Source organism: Plasmodium gonderi, assembly GCF_002157705.1.
Source record: "Plasmodium gonderi DNA, contig: Chr12, whole genome shotgun sequence".
NCBI lineage: Eukaryota > Apicomplexa > Aconoidasida > Haemosporida > Plasmodiidae > Plasmodium > Plasmodium gonderi.
In genome coordinates this window covers 2,728,498-2,753,098 of record NW_021628937.1, presented here as the reverse complement: position 1 = coordinate 2,753,098, position 24,601 = coordinate 2,728,498, and the positions used below count along the sequence as shown (strand labels likewise).

The 24,601-nt window shown below is 30.0% G+C and overlaps 5 protein-coding genes across 5 annotated transcripts; 2 read left to right on the top strand and 3 right to left on the bottom strand.

Moving 5' to 3' along the window:
* Nucleotides 1-868: 868 nt before the first annotated feature.
* Nucleotides 869-2,191, bottom strand: PGO_125770 (hypothetical protein, conserved; the record flags this gene model as incomplete). The annotated part of the gene is made up of 1 exon (XM_028689367.1): nucleotides 869-2,191. The coding sequence occupies one exon, from the start codon at nucleotides 2,189-2,191 to the stop codon at nucleotides 869-871; it is 1,323 nt and encodes a 440-aa protein (XP_028545168.1).
* Nucleotides 2,192-3,417: 1,226 nt separating this feature from the next.
* PGO_125760 (acetyl-CoA acetyltransferase) lies at nucleotides 3,418-5,181 on the top strand (the record flags this gene model as incomplete). Its single annotated transcript, XM_028689366.1, has 3 exons — nucleotides 3,418-3,523; nucleotides 3,750-3,881; nucleotides 4,223-5,181. The coding sequence occupies 3 exons, from the start codon at nucleotides 3,418-3,420 to the stop codon at nucleotides 5,179-5,181; spliced, it is 1,197 nt and encodes a 398-aa protein (XP_028545167.1).
* A 628-nt stretch (nucleotides 5,182-5,809) lies between these two features.
* Nucleotides 5,810-8,743, bottom strand: PGO_125750 (hypothetical protein, conserved; the record flags this gene model as incomplete). The annotated part of the gene is made up of 1 exon (XM_028689365.1): nucleotides 5,810-8,743. The coding sequence occupies one exon, from the start codon at nucleotides 8,741-8,743 to the stop codon at nucleotides 5,810-5,812; it is 2,934 nt and encodes a 977-aa protein (XP_028545166.1).
* A 4,753-nt stretch (nucleotides 8,744-13,496) lies between these two features.
* Nucleotides 13,497-15,995, top strand: PGO_125740 (elongation factor 2; the record flags this gene model as incomplete). Its single annotated transcript, XM_028689364.1, has 1 exon — nucleotides 13,497-15,995. The coding sequence occupies one exon, from the start codon at nucleotides 13,497-13,499 to the stop codon at nucleotides 15,993-15,995; it is 2,499 nt and encodes an 832-aa protein (XP_028545165.1).
* Nucleotides 15,996-17,748: 1,753 nt separating this feature from the next.
* Nucleotides 17,749-23,037, bottom strand: PGO_125730 (hypothetical protein, conserved; the record flags this gene model as incomplete). Its single annotated transcript, XM_028689363.1, has 1 exon — nucleotides 17,749-23,037. One exon carries the CDS (start codon nucleotides 23,035-23,037, stop codon nucleotides 17,749-17,751), a length of 5,289 nt encoding a protein of 1,762 aa, XP_028545164.1.
* Nucleotides 23,038-24,601: the final 1,564 nt, after the last annotated feature.

Here is a 24,601-nt window from a genome sequence, read left to right as displayed (position 1 = left end):
GTAATAAAAAGATCCTAGAAGTTGCTAACGAAGCAAGAAAAACTCGATTAGAAAAAAAAAAAAAAAAAATCAATAATGAAGAAAATGAGAAAGAAATCCAATCAAATAATAAAAAAAAAAAAAAAAAAAAACAGCAGGAAAAATATTTCCTACTTTATTTAGATCCAATTTAGCAGGCTCTATACAAGCATTATTCCCCTTTTCCAGAAAAGATCAGATAAAAAAAGAGCCATAAAGCCTCTAAATTGTAGGACGTGCAAAAGTATGCATATATACATATGTATCCCTCTTCCCTCGTCCGTTCTAATGATTGTCGTTTTAAAAACGTTTTGCAGTTTACTACTTTTTTAAGGGAAAAAAACATGCCCATTTGTGTACCCACAATTTTTTTTTTTTTTTTTTTTTTTTTTGTGTTATGTTTACACATATGTGTATTGTTTTTTTTTTTTTTTTTTTTTCGTGTGATGCTTATCCTCGACGCGACTTGAATTATGCAATAGTTTATGAATTAAGAAATGTTATTAAAATGGGATATAAAACAAAATAGTCAAGTTTTGGTCAAATGATTAAATAACAACATTCTAATTTTCCAATAAGCAGATATTCGATGTATTTATGAGCAAAATGAATCGTGACGTATACAAATATGCAACTTGAAAGAGAAAAAAAAAAAAAAAAAGGAGAATGGGAGAAAAAATTATAGCAGTATAATAATACATACAGGCATACATGTTACACATTCGCAGAATTGCAAATGTCTCCTCGAATAATAGCCTCTTCTTTTCTTTTCTTTTTTTTTCCACTGGAATATATCTGGAGACATGTCTGAAGAATTACTTACATTTCCATGTTTCCTGTAGAAGATGCTTTAACTGCGACTTTTATTTTTAAACCATTGTAAAAGACCCCCTAATAAGCTGACTGTCTCAAACTGTTCTTTATTAGGATGAATGGATCTGAAAATTTGTTCGTAATTTTTAGATGAATCTGAATTTTCGTCATTAATGTCAATTAATTTGGAATCTTGAAAGAATATATCGCCGCCTACAGTAATGACCTTTCCTTTTGTGAAATATTCAACCCACAGATGATACAAATATTTTAACAGAAAAGTAACTATCCATGCTATGGGTGCAATAATAAATAAAAAAAGAGATAGTGCAAATTTGTATGTGTTTTTTTTTTCCAGTACAAATAATTCATGGTAAAACGGAGAAACATTTTTCCACAAATGTAAATTACTTTTTACATAATTACAAAAATAATCAACACATATAGCATCACAAATAATTAAAATTTTAATGTCTTTTTTTTCTGAAGATAATTCATAATCCGAATATAACTGCGTTTTATTTATTTGATTTCGAAATGCATTTATTTGATCATACGTTGTTTCCTTAAAAAAAGAACACAGTTTTTCTTTAAAATTTTTTTTGTTTAAATTATTTGTATCATATTTATTATTATTACTATTTTTGAAACTGTCATTTGGTGGCACATAAAAATGGGATTTTAAAACTTTTAAAAGAATTGCGTGTAAATTATAAATAAGGTATAGGGCATTTTCTGCGACTAGTGCGTGGTAAAAATGAGGGGAATTGTTTTCTAAGTTTAATTCCATATCATCTTTCTTCTTCCAACTTTCGTCAGATATGTCCCTATTATTTATATTTGTCTTATCGCTGTTGATAAGAAAATAGTATACCAAAGAGAAAATTTCCTTAGGGTTGCTAAATATAGCAGTCCCGATACTAGCCAATTCAGTTAATCTGTCTCTACCTAAGCAGAAGTGAGGAATATTCAAAAGCAGACACTGTTGGATGAGAGAAATATATTGACCATTCACTTTTTTTAAATTGGAATGTATCGAGTCAATCATTTTTCTTCTCACCAATTCAGCTCTATTAAAAGATTTTAGTATTTTATCATAATCTACATATCCTATACCGAATATTACAAAATCGTACTTTATTTTACTCATATCTTTAATTATATTCATACTTTTCATTTCTAGCATTTCTGCATTGTTTTTATTTCTTGGAACTAAGTCAAAAATATGTAGCGACAAAATTTTGTCATCCCACTTCAGTTTCAACTTTCTGCATTCTGCTCCTTCACTGTCCTTAATTTTTCTCTTCATTCCTAAAATACCTGCATTCTTTTTCTGCCTCCACAGTGAGAAACGCAGCATTTTGTTATTTATCTTTTAAAACGCATTGTCAATCAACAAACGGGTATCCCAATTCATCATATGACAAAAAAACACATAAAAGAACACCACAAGTTTTGTAAATTTTTTTCAAAAATACAGATATACCATCATAACAAAGGAGGGGGAAGGGAATACTACATTTCTCCAACCACTCTAACACTTTTCCCAATGGTGGTAACTATCCCGATGGTACTCCTGCATGCTATATTAATTATTTTTTATAGCCGTTCATAAAACATTGAAGAGTTGGTTTTGCTATCCAAAAATTAAAATAAAATAAGATCCGTCTTCCAAACGTGTGCCTATAACTATGTCTACCCTTGTATATTTTAGTAAAAGGTCTCAAATCTCAGTTTTTAATATAATATGCTGCAAAATTGCAAGTTATATGATATGATGAGATTTAGGGTTCAGGGTTTTACAGGTTGTATACCTCCTTACTGGGTCATATCCATAAAAAAAAAATAAAATAAAATAAAAATAATGCCTTCCAAGTTTTCTGCAATAATTTGTAGGTATAAGGAATACATACCTTTTCCTCCGTTAATATGTTTTTTTTTTTTTTTTTTTTTTTTTTTTTTTTTTACACTTTTTCCTGTTTATCTAAGAAAAAAAAATTATTTCAGAAGGTACTACATATGTATTGGGAAAAAAAAATAAAAAGAAAAAAAAAAAAATTTTTTTTTCTTCTTCAAGAAACATATGTATGTTCTATTGAATGGGTTATTTTTCGAATTAAGTGTATATAAGTTAGGCACTTATAGAAGGGGGGAACTCGTTTATCACATTTTTCTTGAATTATAAATGGAATGTTAATTTCTTTGAAAAGTTTGATGATATTATTAACTGAGCTAAAATGCACATAATCCAGTGGTTGTGAAGGAATGCACAATATGTCACGAGATTCATAAACGACACTATAGATGTACAGGGGTTACAGCTGAAAAGGTTTGGTACAGATTTAACATTTATCTATTACAACGTGAAAAAAAGACCTACTAAAAATAAAAAGAATTTTCATCCTTGCATGTGCAATGTAAAAAACTTGTTCAATTTTTTTTACGTAGAATTGTGAATGGAAACATCTAAGTATATACACACTTAAATATATACTAACAATGATAGATCGTTCAATAATCTCGCTACAGTATTAAAAAAGGAAATTTAATAATTACAGACTTAATGGTGCAGGGAGACATGAAAAGATGATGCTTACGAATAGTTTGAGAAAAGTTTTTGTTGTGGGATATGCCAGAACTCCCTTCGGCTCTTTGAGCGGGAGCCTATCACAGATACCTGTGCACAAATTAGGTCTGAATATTGGATTCATACACTGTTGTCGTGCCATTGCGTGACGTAAATTTATTAACCTATGTTTTATTATGCTTCCCATCTGTGTATAAGCAGTTTGCCCACGGGGTATATGCACGTATACATATATATAGGTGTATATATATGTGTGTGTATATATGTGTTTGCATATATTTGTGTGTATATATGTATGCTTATATATGTATTTTTACGCCTCGCCATGCAGCCAGCACAACAATCTTGAAAGCCCTAGAAAGAAGTCAAATTGAAAAAGATGAAATAGACTCCTTGATTTTCGGACAATCCTTCCCCGCCGGATGCGGACCTTTGCCACTCCAAAGAATTGTAGTTGCGTCTGGTTAGACTTCCCTTCAAATATATGTGCATAGAAAGGACTTACCTGTTTTGTGTTTATTCTTGTTCTCTATTTATTTTCCCCTACCAGTTTTATGCATGATCATGTATTCCTCTGAACTTTTGTAAATTTATACCCATTGGGGACTAGAGGATATGAGCCCCGATAACACACATAGATGTGTGACACTCCATTTATGTTACTCCATTTATGTTACTCCATTTATGCTACTCCATTTATGTTACTCCATTTATGCTTCTGTACGCATGCTTGCCCGCACGTGCTACCACGAAATATTAGCAATTAAGAATTTTTATCCCCATGGCACTTTCAACCCCCTGCAGGAATAAACATGAACGTGAAAACATACCTAATAAACAACATGTGCTGTGGAGGCCTGGACGCAGTTACTATTGGGTATGAAATAATCAAAGGAGGTAAGGACATTTGCATCGTTGGATCAATGGAATCTATGTCACAGAGTCCATTTTATTTGAAAAAATTAAGAACTGAAAAATATCATCTAGGAAACAACATCATAAATGACAGTATTGTGTGCGATGGGTACGATTATATAACTAATAATAAAGAATTAAAAAGAAATAACAATATGGAATTGTTTTGTAAAAAATTTAAAATACCTAGAGTAGACTTGGATACATATGTTATCAATTCATTTAAGAGAGCAGCTAATGCTTATAGTGATAATTTAATTCAACAAGAAATGTATCCTTTAATAATTCAAAGAAAACAAAGTCCATTAAAGAATGAAAAAACTATCATAGATAGTGATGAAATATATAAAAAATGCAACATAGATGATATCTGTAATTTAAGTAGTGAATCCATTGTGACGAATTATAATATAGCACCATTTGCTGATGGTGCTTGTGCAATTGTTCTTATGAGTGAACGAAAAATAAATGAATTAGAATTGAATCCATTAGCAGAAATTGTTACTTATGATAATGCATCTGTGTATCCTTCAGATTTTCCTCTTAGCATTTCTCACTCCATAACCAAGTGCCTCAAAAAGGGAAATAAATCGTCAGTTGATTATTACGAAATTAATGAATCTTCCGCGTTAGATGTAGTATATAATATGCGTAATTTAAACTTGGATGAATCCAATGTCAACATTAATGGTGGAGCATTATCATTAGGACATCCAAGTTCAGTATCTGGTTCCAGAATATTCATTTCACTAATTACAGTTTTAAAAAATTTCGACATGAAATTCGGTTGTGCTTCTATAAATAACTACCTGGGCACATCCACATCTGTCATTGTTGAAAATTTATAGCTTTGGGTTTTTTTTTTTTTTTTTTTTTCCAATTCTTAGTTTTGCACCTTTTTCCATAATCAGTTTGGACTTAATTTGTTTTCAGGTTTTTTCAAAAAAAAAACTCATTCCTTTTTGCTTTTTCTTTTAAAGCATAATTTGTTATTATGTCTAGACTGGTTATTATGAATAACCCTGATGCTACGTTTTTTTTTTCGATTTGCCAATACATCAACGTGTGTATCCCCACACGTCTTTACAACATCTTACTGATAGGGGGAAAAAAAAAACTCATACAGTTTGAAAAGCTTTAAAAAGTTAAAAATTACTATGAAATTATTTTATACACAAAAAAAAAAAAAAAAAAAAAAAAATTTTTTTATAGAGTATACACAAAAAAGGGCAAAAGTATTAATGAAAAAAAAAAAAAAAACTTATCGAAGATATTAATAGAATGATGAAATTTGTCGATTATTTAATTATGAAAAAAAGAAGGGGCATTATTTCATGGGAATCCAGGGTGAAAAAAAAAAAAAAAATTCTAATTTATTTCAAGTAATAATTTTATAAAACTATGCATTTTTTTTTTTTGGAGAGTCTTATAAAAATTTTTGGCTTTTTTCATTTTTTTACCTTCCCTTTGTTACGTTCAAATTTTATTTATCGAATCAACCCGCATAACATTTATCAAGTTAACATCTTCCAGGGAATTACTTGAATTTTCATCTATATCATTTTTATTTTTACCACTATACAAAATTTTTTTTTTTTTCTCTTTTTCCACAATGGAATATCTTTTTTTTTTAATTTTTCCTTTACGTATGATACTTTTACCCTCATTCGTGTAATTATTTATACTGTTTTCTTCATGAATATGGCTACCATCTTTTATTTTCATTTCCACTGATGAGTAATCAGTATAATCAGCAAGATTTGCATAATTCTGTCTATCTCGTTCTTCATCAAACGGGAAAAGGTCCTTTTGAATTTTTTCTTTTTTTTCATCTTCTTCGTAAACTATGACCTCATGGTCAATGGGATTTCTATTGTCTTCACGCATTTCTACTATTATTTGTTCTCTTTGTTCTTCATTTGATTCTTTAATGACACACATTTGACCGAGTTCCCACTTTTTATCTTTCGCTTCTTCCCATAGTTTAATTTTTGTTATATCTACCAGTTCATTTGTTTCGATGTCCAATGCTTCTCTTTTATTTTTCACATCCTCTCCTTTTCTTTCCGATTTTACATTTCTCAGCACCATTTTTCCTTTATACTCTTTATATTCCTTTTCCGTCTCGCTTGCTTTCTCCACTGGGGGGAAATTATCAAAAGAAAAAGTTCTGTCTGAAGAGAAAACTTCTTTCTCTTCCATCGTTTCTTTCGCGTCGATCGCTTCAATCGTTTCTTTCAAGTCTATTGCTTCCATCGTTTCTTTCGCGTCTATTGCTTCTATCGCCTCCATTGCTTCTATCTCCTCCATTGCTTCCATCGTTTCTTTCGCTTCTATCGTTTCTTTCGCTTCCATAGCTTCTATCGCTTCTTTCCCTTCCATAGCCTCTATCGCTTCTTTCCCTTCCATAGCCTCTATCGCTTCTTTCCCTTCCATAGCCTCTATCGCTTCTTTCCCTTCCATAGCCTCTATCGCTTCTTTCCCTTCCATAGCCTCTATCGCTTCTTTCCCTTCCATAGCCTCTATCGCTTCTTTCCCTTCCATAGCCTCTATCGCTTCTTTCCCTTCCATAGCCTCTATCGCTTCTTTCCCTTCCACAGTTTCGTGGGGATCTTTCAGATGAAGCATATTTTTCTCCTGCCCCTCTTGTAAATGAATTTGACTTTGATTTTTTTTGTCCTGGTTCTTCTTTTTAATTCTATATTTTTTCCTATATTTTTCATTTTGCCCGTGCAAAAAATAAAACATATTTAGCGGATATTCAAAAATTCTTTTCCCAAAGTGTACGTGCTGCATATGTTCGACGAATAAGTTAACAGAATGATTACTCCGTTCATACATGGTATAATCATTATTTTTTCGTGTACATGATTTTGCATATAGGGTAGTGTCACTCATTCTGCCTTTCCTGGCAGAAATGCATGGATTGTCTGTGTAGCTATTATCAACTTTTTCGACATCCTCTTTCATAAAATAAGAATAATAACCATGTGCGTTACTTCCATCAACTTCCTGATTATTTTTTTCTATAATGAATTTATTTCCTCCTGTGGCATTCTTTCCATACGTATGTAGCGAATTCGTGTCTTTCTCTTTTTCTTTTTCTTCTTCTTCTTCTTCTTCTGCTTCTAATTCTGCTTCTAATTCTGCTTCTAATTCTTCTTTTAGTCCATTTCTGACATTGCAAGATGCATGCTCATTCATGAGTTTTGTCACTTTTACTTGCTTTTGATACTGTGTATTATCATATGTTTTGTCTTCATTTGTGTAAATATCGCTTGTGAAATATTCTTCAAAAATTTGTTCAATTATTTCATAAATTCCTTTATTTCTACGTACGCTAATGTTATACACATATATGGGATTATGTTTGTAATTATCTATATTTTCCTTAATAATATTTTTCATAAATTCTTCCAATATTTTATTATTCTCAATATCTTCTACAATTATGGAAGTTTTACGTTCATTTTTTATATCGTTCACAATGTCACTACATGATATTTTTATCTCTTCAAGGTAGAACAAATGTTTTTTTTTTCCTATTTCTTCCGTATTTTGTGTATCTTTGCCCATCTTTCGATTTTCGCTTTCCTGCTTGTGACTCTTATTTTGCTTATCTTTCATTATATCCCTCTTTTGATTGGTTGTTATACCCTCTCCCGATTCTTTCAGTCTATTAATTATTACATCTCCCCTCTGTTGGGATTCTTTTTCTTCCTTGGTCATTTCAACAGGGTGCTCAGAAAGATAACCATCAAATATATAACCATATATTTTTTCGTATAGTACACTTAAATAGTACTTCAAAAATGTGTTATCATTGGATAAAAAGAATTGCCAAAATTTGTCATTTTTATAAATATCTATGGATTGTATATAATTTAATATACAAGGGGCAGAAAAAAATGCTGAAGTATCTTCAGATTTATTTCCTAGTATAAAAATAGGTTTTAAAATCTCTTTTTTGTTTGTTTGCTTTTTTTTATTTTTACAATTAGTACATGAACCGATTAGTTTGTTATAGCTACTTAAACAAGATAAATAAAGAATTGTTTTAAAAATATGTTTTTCATTCTTAGCATCAATTACATAAAATATAACATCTGCATCATCATAATAACAGTCGTATATGTCTATGGTATTTGTTGCTGTCCCTTCTAAATCATATATTTTTAAATTCTTTTTATTGAAACTAATTGTCTTAGTGTTAAAACCGAGGGCACAATTACTATACTTATCTTCTGTTGATATTATGGTGTTCATCATATCATATTTGTTTTTGTTATGATAACTGCTAATTAGATTAAACAAACTTGTTTTTCCTGATTCGCACTCTCCGATAATTAACACACTTAGGGCTTTTCCATCTTGTGAATTAGCAAACACAGACTTAATTAGGGAAAACATGTTTTCTTTCTTTCGTGTCTTGTTCTTCTATTGCGTTGCCTTTTTTTTACTTCTTTTTGTCTAGACATTTACTTTCTTTTTTTTTCCTTTCTCTATTCCCCTTTTTTCTTTTTTTTTTTTTTTCTTTCTTTTTTTGCTCTAGACGCTGTTTTCCAATTACATAACTGTATCCTTGTCAATCATTTCACATTAAAATTTTGTAGTGCACATCGTGCTTTTATTGACTTCAAAATTCTATTACTTATTTAATCTGTGCGATTAAAATATTTTTATATGAATTCTATGTGCCTGGGTGTGAGAAACGGTCCTCCTAAAGGGAACAGTGTGTTTCGTATATTTAGATAGTTTCGATTGCTCCGTTTGTTTCTACTGTTACGATAGTTCTAATTGTTCTGTTTGTTTCTACTCTTTCGAGCATCTTTTCCTCCTTCTGCGCATGCAAGCGTATAATGATGGTGTGAAAATTTATTTAGGATTGCATATTTAAGCATAAATATATGTGCCTACGTACGTATGAACATGCGTGAGCATTTGGAAAAGTCTGTCCTTTTGCTCTTTCTTTTTTCTCCTTATTTTAAATACAAACAATTAAAATTTTTCACAATGCGCACTCTTCTATGTAAGCACATTTCCCTTTGTGTAACTTTTCTATTTTTCTTTAAATGTAAGGTGGGCAGGAAGTATAATTCTTAATGAGCTACACTTTCAAATTTGGAGTTTTTGAAAAAACAAAGCATTTAAATGTATGCAGCTCTTTATGACTTAAAAGCTCCGTCCTATAAGGCCATAAATTGGTATACACATAAAACAGAAAAATGGGAGTGTCGATATGCATATATTGTGGTATTTACATATAGGTGTATACTAGTGGCAGTACACATAAGTCTTTATCCGCTTAGTCATGTATACACGAACGACACAAAGTTCCGTGAAAACATCATTTCACCCAATGTGTTAAGTATATGCGATCTTTATTATATATATATATATTTTTCACTATGGAGATTCACATCATAATACGCAATCAAATTTTTGCAGTTATGAAATATAAAATTCAGGCTTGCAAAATTTAATGAAAAAATATTTAAATAAAAAAATTATGTAAAACGGGGTAAAATAAAACTGAAGGAGCTAAAATTCGTGGGCCCTCAACATATTTTCATTACACTATTTAAAGAGAGTTAAAACGTGCACCTATATACACATTAATCCTTATATGAACTCCTGCACTCATGTAAATATGAACAAGCCAATCTTGAGCCCAGTGTGCCATACAACAAAAGAAAAAGTCGCCGTTGACGATTGAATTTGAAAAATATTTTTTCCATTTATGTTATATTATACTCATTTGGAAATACCCTCGTAATTTTGTTTTCTAGTACTTGCTTTTTTTTTTTTTTTTTTTTTTTTTTTAAATTATTATGGATGGATGCAAAAAAAAGAAAAACCCTATAGTATGGTATATTTATTTCACTTAATCTGGGTGCATTTTTAAATATGGGTAGAAAATGTTACACTCCCATGAGTTGTTTTTAAATGCGTTAAGCGGCTTAAATGGATTAATTACATAAATTAGTTTTCTCTGACATTATTATGACATATATATGATGACAATGTAACAATAAGTGTGTAACCTTTTTTGAGAAAATGAAAAGATTTCTTTGATGAATAACTGATTTTAATTTCTTTTAAAGAATATTTTTTTTTTTTGCATATTATATGACACACTCATTTTAACCAAAAGTTCTAAAATCACAATTTTATACCTCTCGATATGAGACAGGTGTGCGACAAGGGATAAAATTGACTGACACATATGAACACTTTACTGGGAGATATTACGATACTTGATATTTTATGTTATTCAAATGAAAATAAAATAGGTGTTACACAGATTCGAAATACAACTTATATAATGACAATATGCTTTTAAAGGGGAAGTACGTAATTTAACATATATCTTTGTGCCATTTTACATAAAATATACCTATTTAATTGAAGGATATTACTAATAGGTTAAGATAGACACACGAGGATTTTCAAAATGGGTTATATAAATGAAATAATTTTTAATATTCAGCATAGAATGGAATTTTTTTTTCATATTTTATGCTATACATACAACATGTCTGTAATGGTTTTTGCTTAAAACATATTTAAAAAAGGAGTTTTTTTTTTTTTTTTTCTTCTAGATAATTCCTGTATTAAAATATGTATTTTTTGGAATTTCATAACTTGGGCATGTATGTATACTTTCCTAAAGCAAAAATATAGAACGCGTTGCTGTCCTTTATGAATTTATAAAGTTCATATTTTAAAAGTGCTTTTCAAAAGAAATCACAAAAAAAAAAAAAAAAAAAAATTTTAGAGTTGCGCACATGACAAAGTCGAATACCACATTTTTCGCGTATGATAAAATTTGTTTTTCTTATTATTTTCATATTTTCCATTTTATATTTGCGTATATTTTGTTATTTTAAAAACATGATTAAAAATTAATGTTGCATCATTTAAAATACCTTTTTTAAATGCATAAAAAGGAGAAAATCATTCAGCACAATAATAATGGTGATAAATTCTCATTCGTAGTACTATGAGCATACGTTAATAAAGTATGAAGTATTTGTAATATGTAAATAATAGGTTGCGAAAAAATAAAAGAAAAAAAGGAAAGCCCCTATTGGACATTCATCAAAAAGTGTACTTTTTTGCGCTGTTAAAAATGTTTGCACTGTTTTTAATCTTTACTACGTATATATTTTTTCTCTCTTACTATATTTTTTTTTCTTCTTACCCTTAAATTGCTAAATGTTGTCGTTATAAGAGGTTAAAATGGAATGCAGTTTCTGCTCCAGGTAATATGCACAAAAGTTGTAGGAAAAAATTTATCTTAGTTCAATTTCTTTGGGGAAGGAACAAAAAAAAACGGATAATTGTTTATCCTTTTAACCAGATAAGTGATACGTAAAAGGTGTATTTGCACATTGTGCGTTTGCGGCTCAATTATATGCGCATTTATTATACATATATACTCTTAATACATGTTATATCACAATATATGCACAAATATGTATAGATTTTTCACATGTATTTTTTTTTATTGGTATTTTTAACACGTGCTTTGCTTTCGAGCGCTTTGCTATAATATCACATGGTGCACAACAAGCATACTTTTCTTCTCATTTTTTCCCAAAACAACGCACTTTAAGGAAATACAAATAGGCAAAGTTATAAGCTGTGCGCCGTATGAACAAAAAATATATAAAGGCGCGTATTTTTTACGATCATTTGATTTTCGAACTTTTTAAAAAGGCGGCTACTTATGTCAATGTTTTGAGAAAAGGGTGAAAAAGTGGAAAGAAGGAAATTTATATTGGAAATGCTATATAATTTTCTAATGTAAATAATCCGCACTGCCTGTATTGTGCATTTTTACAGCTATAAAATTGCTACATATTTTTATTACTTATAACATTTAGCCATTTATGTATTTTTTCGGTTTCACATGGCATTATGATGTGATTGTAACCCATGTGATATGTATGCAGAAGAAAATTTGTGAATATATAAAATATAACACAAATGTGAAAACTCAAAATAAAAATAAAAAGAATAAAAATCATTATAATACCCCCCTATTCGGTTGGTTATACCTTTTTTAGCTTTTTTTTTTTTTTTTTTTTTTTTGCAATACCCTAAAAAGGTACTTATTTTATTATAAAACCTGACCCACAGGTATAATAAAAGTAATACACGCACTTAATGGTTATTTTTGTTTTTATTTTATACTTTTTTTTTTTTTTTGCATATTTTTCTGTTACATATTGCATTTTAACAAATAATGTAATGATTGAATAAAATAAAAACATACACCAATTTATATTTATATACACATGGTTTCATTCACCTCTTACGAGAAGAAGCAACTGCGCATTTCAATACATCTTGATATAAAAAAATAAAAAAAAAAAAAAAAGGAAAAATCACAAGCATAAAAAGTATACACAAGCGTACACGTATGCACAAGAACAAACATAAGTAACAGATACATTTTAACACATTATTCGCTTATCTTTAAAAAATATAATAAAAGAAAGAAAATGTAGGTATATTAAGCTTGTGAAGATAACACTATTAAAGTGCAAGATTGTAAATGTTTTTTAAAAAAAAATAAATTTTTTGGGAATTTTTTTGAGAAACATATATATATTACCATTCATTCATGTACCACGTTTATTTTGCGAGTAGAAAATAAATGTAACTTCAATACTTGAGTATTCAAGGAAGCAAGCACATCATTATATACCAAAAAAATAATAATAAAATAAAAGTATGTAAATGCTTTATATACCTTTTAATTATAGAACGTGTGTAAAAGAAAACAACTTATGCATATTACACCTGTATGTACAGCTTCCCCCAAAAAAAATAAACGTGACACTAAAAATTAACATGTGCTTGTTTTAACTTATATATTAACAGAGAGCTTAAACTCGTGTACAAATAAAGTATTGTATATTGTACATTTTGTTTCCCCTACACATATATATACATTTATATATAGAGAGGTATCTCGTAAGGGATAAAAATAAAAAAAAAAAAAAAGTAAAAAGTCGAAGAACGAATAAAGTTACACATTTAAGCAGATACTTATATTACGCATACTACTTATAAAGAGAAAAAAGATCGAAGAAAAAAAAAAAAAAAAAAAAAGCTCCATTTTTATACATAAATCAAAGAGAGATAGAACAAAATGGTGAATTTCACAGTTGATCAGGTTCGTGAGATCATGAACAAAACCAAGCAGATTAGGAACATGTCCGTTATAGCACATGTTGATCATGGAAAGTCAACTTTAACAGATTCGTTGGTTTCAAAAGCTGGTATTATATCTAGCAAACATGCAGGAGATGCTCGTTTTACAGATACCAGGCAAGATGAACAAGAAAGATGTATTACTATCAAATCGACAGGTATTTCCATGTATTTTGAACACGATTTGGAAGATGGAGAAGGAAAGAAACCTTTTCTTATTAACCTAATTGATTCACCAGGACATGTTGATTTTTCATCAGAAGTTACAGCAGCGTTGAGAGTAACGGATGGTGCATTAGTTGTGGTAGATACTATTGAAGGTGTGTGTGTTCAAACAGAAACTGTTCTATATCAAGCATTAGGTGAAAGAATTAAACCCGTATTGCATGTGAACAAGGTAGACAGAGCTTTATTAGAACTACAAATGGAAGTAGAAGATATTTATCAAACATTTGCCAGAACAATTGAAAGTGTAAATGTTATTATTTCCACGTACACTGACAAGCTCATGGGAGATATTCAAGTGTATCCAGAAAAAGGAACAGTCTCCTTTGGATCAGGTTTACAAGGCTGGGCATTTACATTAGAAACATTTTCAAGAATTTATTCCAAAAAGTTTGGTATTGAAAAAAGCAAAATGATGCAACGTCTATGGGGTAACAGTTTTTATGATGCCAAAACGAAGAAGTGGTCAAAAAATCAACAAGAAGGATATAAAAGAGGTTTCTGTCAATTCATTATGGAACCAATTCTAAATTTATGCCAATCTATTATGAATGATGATAAGGAAAAATATACAAAAATGTTAACAAATATTGGAGTAGAATTAAAAGGAGATGATAAAATGTTAACAGGAAAACAGTTGCTAAAAAAAGCAATGCAGTTGTGGTTACCAGCAGGAGATACTTTACTTGAAATGATTGTTACTCATTTGCCATCCCCAGCAACAGCCCAGAAATATCGTGTAGAAAATTTATATGAAGGTCCTATGGATGATGAAGCAGCAAATGCAATACGTAATTGTGATCCCAATGGTCCTTTAATGATGTATATATCAAAAATGGTTCCTACATCTGATAAAGGAAGATTTTATGCATTTGGTCGTGTCTTTTCAGGTACTGTTGCAACCGGTCAGAAGGTTAGAATCCAAGGTCCTCATTATGTACCAGGAGAAAAAACAGATTTATATGAAAAGAATATCCAAAGAACAGTTTTAATGATGGGTAGATATACAGAACAAGTGCAAGATGTACCATGTGGAAATACATGTTGTTTGGTAGGAGTAGATCAATATATTGTAAAATCAGGTACTATTACAACTTTTAAAGAAGCACATAATATAGCTGATATGAAATATAGTGTCTCACCAGTTGTTCGTGTCGCTGTCAAACCAAAGGATAGTAAACAGTTACCAAAATTAGTTGATGGTCTTAAAAAATTAGCAAAATCAGATCCATTAGTCTTATGTCAAACTGACGAATCAGGAGAACACATTATATCAGGTTGTGGTGAATTACATATTGAAATATGTTTAAAAGATTTAAAAGATGAATATGCACAAATCGATTTTATTGTTTCAGATCCAGTTGTTTCATACAGAGAAACTGTTACTGAAGAATCTTCTATTACGTGTTTAGGAAAATCACCAAACAAACATAACCGTCTTTTTATGAAAGCTTTTCCATTGGCAGAAGGATTACCTGAAGATATTGACAAAAATAAAGTATCAGATAAAGATGATCCTAAAGCTAGGGCAAATTATTTACATAGTAATTACCAGTGGGACAAAAACCTTGCACTCAAAATCTGGGCATTCGGACCTGAAACAATTGGCCCTAATTTATTAACTGATAATACTAGTGGAATTCAATATATGAATGAAATAAAGGTACATTGTGTAGCAGCATTCCAATGGGCATCAAAAGAGGGAGTCTTATGTGAAGAAAATATGAGAGGTTGTGAATTCAGAATGTTAGATGTTCATATGCATGCTGATGCTATTCATAGAGGTGCTGGGCAAATTATGCCTGCTTGTAAGAAATGTATATATGCATGTGAATTAACTGCTGTACCCAGATTAGTAGAACCCATTTACCTTGTCGATATCAGTTGTCCTCAAGATGTTGTAAGTGGTGTTTATTCTGTATTAAACAAAAGAAGAGGTATTGTCATTTCTGAAGATCAAAAATTAGGTACCCCATTATTAAAAATACAAGCACATCTACCTGTTGCAGAATCATTTGGTTTCACTTCTGCATTAAGAGCCGCTACATCAGGACAAGCTTTTCCCCAATGTGTCTTTGATCATTGGTCTGTTCTTTATGATGACCCATTTGACTCAAATAAAAATTCCCACAAAATTATTATGAACATCAGAGAAAGAAAGGGTATTAAAGTCGAAATGCCACAGTTAGACAATTACTTGGATAAGTTGTAAATGCTTTTTCATTTTGTGCTCCAGATTGACAAGTCATAGTGTTCGTATTATTTTGGAGAAGTGTCCGAGGATGGAATAAAGACAGACACAAGTATCCAATTTCGGCACACAAAGTGGAAGTTTTATACACACTTGGGCGTTAAAATGGTGTAGGTGTGTTCATCTTACGTATCCATGCGTATACCATATACATACACACAAGCTTGCATATATATATATATATATATATATATATGTACACGTATGTGTAAATATGCTTGTACACATGAGTGCTTTATCACCCGTCTGCTTTTACTTAATACACCATCGAATCTGCAGTATAATATATCCTCGTACATTATCACATCAAGTTGAACACATACACACATACAAAAAAAAAAAAAAAAAAAAAAAAAAAAAAGAATTTAACTCATTTTTTTTATGCACATTGTTCAGATATATTCCATTTCCTTTTTTTATAAATATCCCACTCAACAACAACAGTACATTGTAATATCTTTTTATGCGTTATTATAACGTCAATTCTTTACTTTTCCATGTGGATAAACTAAACCCTATGTATTATTTTAAACAGATCAGAACAAATTTTTAATTTCAGTAAATTTATATTCTCTTTTCGTCATTACAAAGGATTCCGTATTGTAACAGGAGTCGTAAGAGAGGGAGAGCTGCATATCCTATGATCACATATTTAAGTACATTGCATGCATGTGGAATATTCGCGTGTCAACAAAAGGGGTATGAGGTGGTGGTAGGATATATTATAACAATGGCCGAAAAGAGAAGAAACAAATGGCATGTGAGTTTCTCCCATATTTCTACAAATATCTCAGAGAGAGTGCAAAATGTGGAACAGACTAGATAAAAATATCCTTCCAAAAGGTAAAATGGGATTATTTTTTTTTTTTCTTATATTCGCATATTCATCTACCAAATAAAATTTCCCTATTGAGATAGCATAGCAATATATACATTATTCCTAAGAAAATGTGTGCTTTTTTGAGAAAAAATGCGAAAGACGTCTTTATTTTTCTTAGCATTTTCGTCATGTGTAAAATGAATAAGGTTGACATTTGCTCTTTACCCCACTTATACAAAACATTCCATTTTAATCATTTTCATCTTTCTTACGTAAAATGTTACAACCTAAGAAGGATATTTAACTGGAATATGGATGTGCCATGGATAATGACAAAAGGCCCTATGTAGGTACGATCAGTTAACAGTCCCTTTAAGGTAACATTACCATGATAAAGAATATGAACTTTTTAAAAATAAAAAACAATTTTTGTTACATTTTTTAAAGTAATAATTGTAGATAAGTATGTGTTATTCTTGAGCACAATAAATTTGTGCAAGAATATATACACGTTTTTTTGTGTGTGTGTCTATAAGTACATGTGTGTTTGTTTTGTTTTGTTTTGTTTTTTTTTAATTTCCCTCAATGGAAGCGTCGTTAATTTCTCGAAAAGAGGCATGTTCATAGGGACTGTTCGAAATCAGGTCATTAAGGGAAGTTGCAAAAAAGGCAGGGGAAATTTTTTTATTCACGGGGGTGTTATATTTAAAAGGTTTAGATATGCAGAAAATAAAGAAATATTTTATTATTTCATATGACGGTACAAAATTAATTCAAAAGCAATAAAAAATAAAACTTCATTTTAAAAAAAGTAATGAGATATAATGAAATATAATGAAATATAATGAAATATAATAAAATAAAAAAAAAAAAAAAAAAGAAAAAGTCCGTACTTCACTTATTATCATTGTACCCGAATGAATTTTTCAATACAGACAAGGAACAATCAGGTATCCTAAAATTTTTTTCTAGGACATAAATCTGGTCATTAATCATTTTCGTGCACTCATCAAAAAATATTTTTTTAATCTGAGACACCATTCTCAAACAGCTTAAAATTTCTTTCTGTGTTCTACTCCCTGTCATATTCTTAAATTCGTCATCCTTTAAATGAAATGTTTCTTTTAGTAAGACGTCGATATTCTTCTCACATGCTTCATTTATATTCCTCAAAACATGTGCACGCCTTTTCTTTGGCATACGAGAATCGCCCAAACTGTTATTATTGTAACGAGACAATACATCCGTTGTGCTTTTAACAATATTTTCTTTTTCGTTGGGATTTGAAATATCTAATGAGTTACCTTCAATTGAGTTACAATTTTTAATTTTCTCATTTTCTGTTGTCCTCGAAGAATTTGCATTCCCTCCACCTAATTTTTCTTTATCTGATGGTACACCTTTCTCACAGCTTTCATTACCATCATCCTTGGAATATGCACTTGAAGTCAATCTGGTTTCATTATTTCCAGTTTGTTCATCTTCTTTCTTAACCCGATCATAATAATCATTATTATTATCATCCTTGTTATCAATATTATTACGATTTTGTTCATTTATCTTTAAATTTAATTTAAAAAAGGGAATAATGCTTGAAATTCTGGATACTTTTTTCTTATGTTCGTAACATTTCTGTATTGCATCATTTTGGTTATTTTCACTGTGCTTATTTTCCTCCTTATTTAATATGCATTTTTGTCCTTTATCAAAATGTTTGTTGTTATTTAAATCATTCATTTTATTATTATCCAAATAGCGATCCTTGTTTTCATCATTTTCTTCCTTCTCATTTGGTTCTCTTTTTACTTCAACTTGTAAATTTACACATACATTTTTTATATCTGCATCCTCATGTTGTCCCCCCCCACTTTTATTCACTAACGTGACATCTTCACTATCATGAATCGAAATACAACTGAAAATTTCTCCAATGTTACTACTTACTATGCTGATATTGTTGCTATCGTTGCTTAACTGCTTTGCCTTCAAATGAATATTACTCCCGCTGTTTTCCTCAAAAGGGGTGTCCATTTTTGCATCTCCTTCAGGGAACATTTTTATTTCCAAATTGGATGCTTCTGCTGCTTCTGCTGCTTCTGCTGCTTCTGCTGCTTCTGCTGCTTCTGCTGCTTCTGCTCCTACTTCTGCTACTTCTTCAACTTCTGCTGCTTTTTCTACTTCTGCTGCTTCTTCCACTTCTGCTACTTCTTCAACTTCTGCTGCTTCTTCCACTTCTGCTGCTCCTGTCGGTGCTATAATTATACCACTAGGATGGGACTTTGCTTCAGCTTGGCCGAGAGCATAATGGAAAGGTTGTTCATTGCTAATTTTAGCACTTGCGTAACCTCCTACCTTTTTATGGTCACTTTCATCATTTTCATAGATGAGGTCACGTCTTTCACTCCTGGGAACATTGTTCAATCTCCTAAAATAATCAGCATAATTTTGCATCAATGTTTTTTCTCGCTCGTCAACATTTCTATTCACACTTTCAACCCCATTCATTTGCCTGTTTCTAAATAACCTTTGATTTGTAAGATTCTCATTCAGTTCCTCGCTACATCTATCAATCAAATTCGTTCTCTTATACAATTTCGTAGAAATGTAATTTTTATATAAACTTTCTTCCGTTACATTTTTATATCTACCCTGTGAATAATTCGAATAAAATATATTTTCATTTTTTAGTGTGTGTTTTATAAGTTTATTCAACTCATCACATACAAAATCGACTTTATTTTGATATATCATTTTTTGTGTATAATTATTCTGAAGATCATTCTTCTTGTTAATATTTTTTTCATTTTGATTATTTTTTATTTCTTTGTTAATTTTTTCATTTTCTTCATTATGATGTGTATTTTTCTGCACATCTTCATTTCCTATTGCCATATCTCCTCCTCCTCCTTCGTCTTTTCCCTCTTTTATTTCCTTTTCATCCAAGTTACTTATTATACTCCTACCTTTCAAATAGATATTGCCACTAGTTAAGTTTTTATCAGGTAACTTCTTCACATCATGCGTTAATGCGTTTGTTTCATCATCACATTGCATGTTAACGTGTCCCTTGTAATTCTCCTTCAAATTTTGTTGTACCTCTTCTGAAGTTCGGGTACAAGGTGGATGCTGATAAGAACTTTCAGGAAGGTTTACACTGCTTTCACTGTGAGGTTTGTCTTCGGCTGTGTTGGACTGATGCAGAAAACTAGTATAATCATTTTTTATATTTAAACTTCGTTCATTTATATGATAAAAATCATCTTCTTCATTGTAATTCATAAAATACATATCTGCACAATTCGGGATTTTGTACGTACCATCTGTTACTTTATTAGTACAGTAGAGAAGTTCATTTAATTTTCTTTCTTCCTCATCATCAATTTCATTAAAACTTTTGCTAGATTCGTTATTACCAGTATTATAATCATCATCATCATCTAGGTCATTACTTTGTATTTTTCCACAGCACTCATTATTCATATCTCTAGAAATACGAGCAATGTTTAAAGCTATTTTATTTTCTATACGACCATAATTATTTTTACTGGTTTTTTCCATAGATGATCTATTCCGCAAATAATCATAATAAAATTTATATTCTAACTGATTCAGCTTATTTAATATTTCATTATTATTATTTAATATGTCTACTATATATCCCATAACATATACAGCTTCATCTACATTATGTGAATCTAAGCATTCCGTGGAAAATTCTTGTTTAATATTATCCGATAATTTTACTTGAACTTCTCCTAAGAAGGACAGCATAATGTCATAATCAATGTCATCAATTTTGCTAACTTTTTTCAAAAATCTTAAAAATTCATCATTAAAATTAAATACTGTATTCAGACTGTTTACATTATTCATAAATTCTTCTTTAATTTGAAATGTCTCATTTGGAAAAAGTCTTTTATTATCACTCTCGTACTCGTTATTACTATTGTTGTCATGTCTTGTACTACCACCATCTTCATTCACAGATAACGCATTAGAAATACCATTCTTATAATTTGATATGTTATTTGGCATGCTAACTAAAGCGGGTCTACGACCTCTTGGTTTACCCCTACCACCACTACATCTACCTCTTGCCCCACCTCTTTTTTTCCTTACATTTCTACCATAAATATATTCTGGCTGTTCAGAATGACCAATATTGGCATCTTGCATAGGAATACTAGAATTGGCCAAATTGGAAGAAATAGCACCAGTAGTCGACGTAGTAATGGATGGGTCGTTGGTATTACACCACGATTCTGTACTTTTTACATCCTTTTTTCTTCCTCTTTTTCTTCTCCTTCTTCTTCCAGGTGTATAGGTTCTGATAACACTATTGCTACTTATGTCAATTTTGGAATTTTTCAGAGAAGGCATTAATGTATCTTGTGATATGGATTGCATATTATCAGATATCTGAAAATTAGTAGAAATTACATCACATGATTCCTTGTTCTTTTGATAAGACAAGTCACTTCTCCTTGTCCTAATATTGATATCTGATATAATAATATTTGTTGAATTATTATTTCCATTTGCAATATCGTTCATATTTATATCAACCACATTGTTTTCAATATTGTTGTGTACTTTTTTTTTTCTTCCTCTTTTTTTCTTCTCAACAGGGGGGGAGGGTACGGGTGGTATTGCTATTACACCTTGCGTCTGAATGACCTCATTAACTGTGTTAATATTCACATTCTCCTCCTCCTCCTCTGCTACTCTAGGAAATGCACTTTTCACGTTATTTAACGTAAAGTCGTTATTAATGCTATATGATTTTTCAAAGCTTCCCATCCTGCTACCTGTAAGAAATCTTCTGCCTCTTCTTCGCCCTACTTTACCTCTTCCTTTACCTCTACCTCTGTGATATTTTCCTCTTCCAAAATGACGCAAGGAAGTACTTCTTCCCATATTAAGTGCAATAGTTTCACGGAAATTTTCTACCATTACGTGATCTTTTTCTACTTCCCTCGTATCTTCATCCTTTTCGATCTCCTGCTTTGGGTTAATGGGAGATAAATCGTAGCTATTGTTACAGCTTCTTACTACAGAAGTACCAGCAGTAGGAGTACTACTACATACATTATTATTACTATCTGTCATGGGTTTATTAACATGTGGGCTACAAAAATTAGTTAAGACCTTTTCTGACGTATCAGCTAATACATCGTTTCCTAAAACATTGCAGTAGTAATGTTCTGGTTTTTGAACAAGTACATTTTCATTCAAATGTATGACAGATTTTAAGTTAGCATTTTTATTAACAGTTTCTTCCTCAAACATTTCTTCATTTTGGATATTACTTACACTCATTTCAGTTGCTAATTTGTTATCATTATTTTCAAAGCTATTATTTTCGTTATAAGAATAATTTTCTTCGGAAATTTCTGTTAGGTTTTTTTCTAGTTCCAATTTTTTCTTTTTCCTATTATTCCCCTCTATACTTCTTGTACTATCTTCTTGAAAGAACATATCATATTTGTAGTTTCTTATGGGTCTTCTTCTGGATCTCTTAGGGGTAACTGTTACTGATTCTTGTATAACTGAATTTTTATCATCATGATTTTCTTCTATTTTCCCCACTTCTCCTTCTTTATGTTCATTATTCATAAATCTTTTTTTCTTTTGGATGATATTACCATCCTTACCATCATGTGTATTATGTGTTTCATTTTGATCCTTATTATTATCCACACTTAAATCCTTTTCATTCCTTCTTTGATCTGAATTTATTTTTGTACTTGGATTTGCATCTGGATTATTGTTACCATTTTGTGGGATAATAATATTTTCAATAATTTTTTCGTCAGTATCATATAGTCTACTTTCAGAATCTATTTGCGTGCATAGTTTTTTATTTTGGTTACTACATTCCAATGTGTCTTGGTTTACCATAATATTCCTATTCAAGTCATTATCACCCCCTTGGCTAAAATCAATGCTATTTCTATCGTTGTCTATACAATCATTATGACTTCTAATAGGAGCATTCATGTGTGCATTTCTATTTCTTCTGTGCATTCTTTCTTCTCTTGATTCTATTGCGTTGCTTCTGCTTCCCATATGATCATTTTCAACAACCGTTAAACGGTTAAAATGTGAACCCTTGTTGTATGTACTCAAATTGTTAACATTAGTTTTTGTATTTTTAGTTTTTACTTCATTTTTCAAGCTCATTTTACAGTTATTCGATATATGTAAACTTCTGATATTACTACCATATATGACTTTTAGTAGAATCACCTCCTCATCATCGTTATTTTTTGTTGTTTCTTTGTCTATTCAAATAGTAATGAAAAAATTATTATAATTCAACATGCATTTAAATGGTTATGACTGCTTGGAGCAAATATAGATCATTCAGCTCGGTAAAAAAAAAAAAAAAAAAAAAAAAATTAAGTATTCATTCGAACATATACACATATGTATATACGCGCAAATGTTAAAATTTTAAACAATAATAATCGTCTAATTTTTCCTTCAATAAACGAATTCATACATTATATTCCAAACGTTTTTATTTGCATTCTTGTATTATAACATCACACTTTAAGAATTTCATTCAAGTGTTTATGGTAAGAAACAGCAAAGCTTTTTAAAAAAAAAAATAAATAAAGGCGTGCATATTGAAGGTTATTATGCCCTTTTTTTTTTTTTTTTTTTTTTTTTTTTTCCTCTATTTAAGAAAAAAATGCATGGAAAACACGTACTCGAATTGGTACTTTTCAAAAAGTATGTAATTATAATTTTTAAAAAATGGACAAATAAATCAGATAGATAATGCCAACACTACTACTCATAAAGCAGTTTTAAAGAGTAGACGAGGCTTTTAAAATGCAAATGTAAATTGATTTACTTTGGCTGCGTAAATTGCGTACAGCTGCGCAACTTGTCATGTATTATTTATTTCAGAAAACTGAAATATGTATATATATATTTTGTATAAAATATATAAATATATACCTATATACTTTTTTATTATTTACGCTATAGACAAATTAATTCTATACTCAAATTATGTTTTTAATAATAGACGAAATATATTAAATATGCTAGAAATAAAAAAAAAAAAAAAAAAAAAATTCATATATTCATATAAATAAAAAAATATTACTGTACTGTATGTACATGCTATATAAATAGGGATAAAAATTTTCTATAAGCATTTTTTCAAAATTTTACTTTTATTTGCTGCAGTATAAAAATAAGTACAATTTTGGTAGGGTCTTGTACGTTCATATATAGATATGCATATATACCTATATGTACTACATATGTACGGTTATAGGTACATGTATAGAGTATCCAGTACTAAAAAATTATAACGAAAAAAAAATTGCATCATCATCAATTATGTATATATATAGTTTATAATATATTTTCTTCTCTTTCTACATGTAATAACTACTACTCTAAATATAGTAAAATACGTACCGCTGCTCTACGCACAAATATATATGTATATGATATGTATACATATGAATATATTAATACATTTGAACAAAGACTTACTCATATATGTACTTTTATAATAATATACGATACAAACAAAAATCACAAAAAGAAAAAAAAAATAATATATAATTTCTATTTTATTAGCATATTAGTGCGCTAAACATAATAATATTGCAGCATGTTTATTTATGCACTAAATTATAAATATAAACTAAACGGTGGTGACGAAAAAATTGTACCTTTTTTTTTTTTTTTTTTTTTTTTTTTTTATTATAATATATTTATT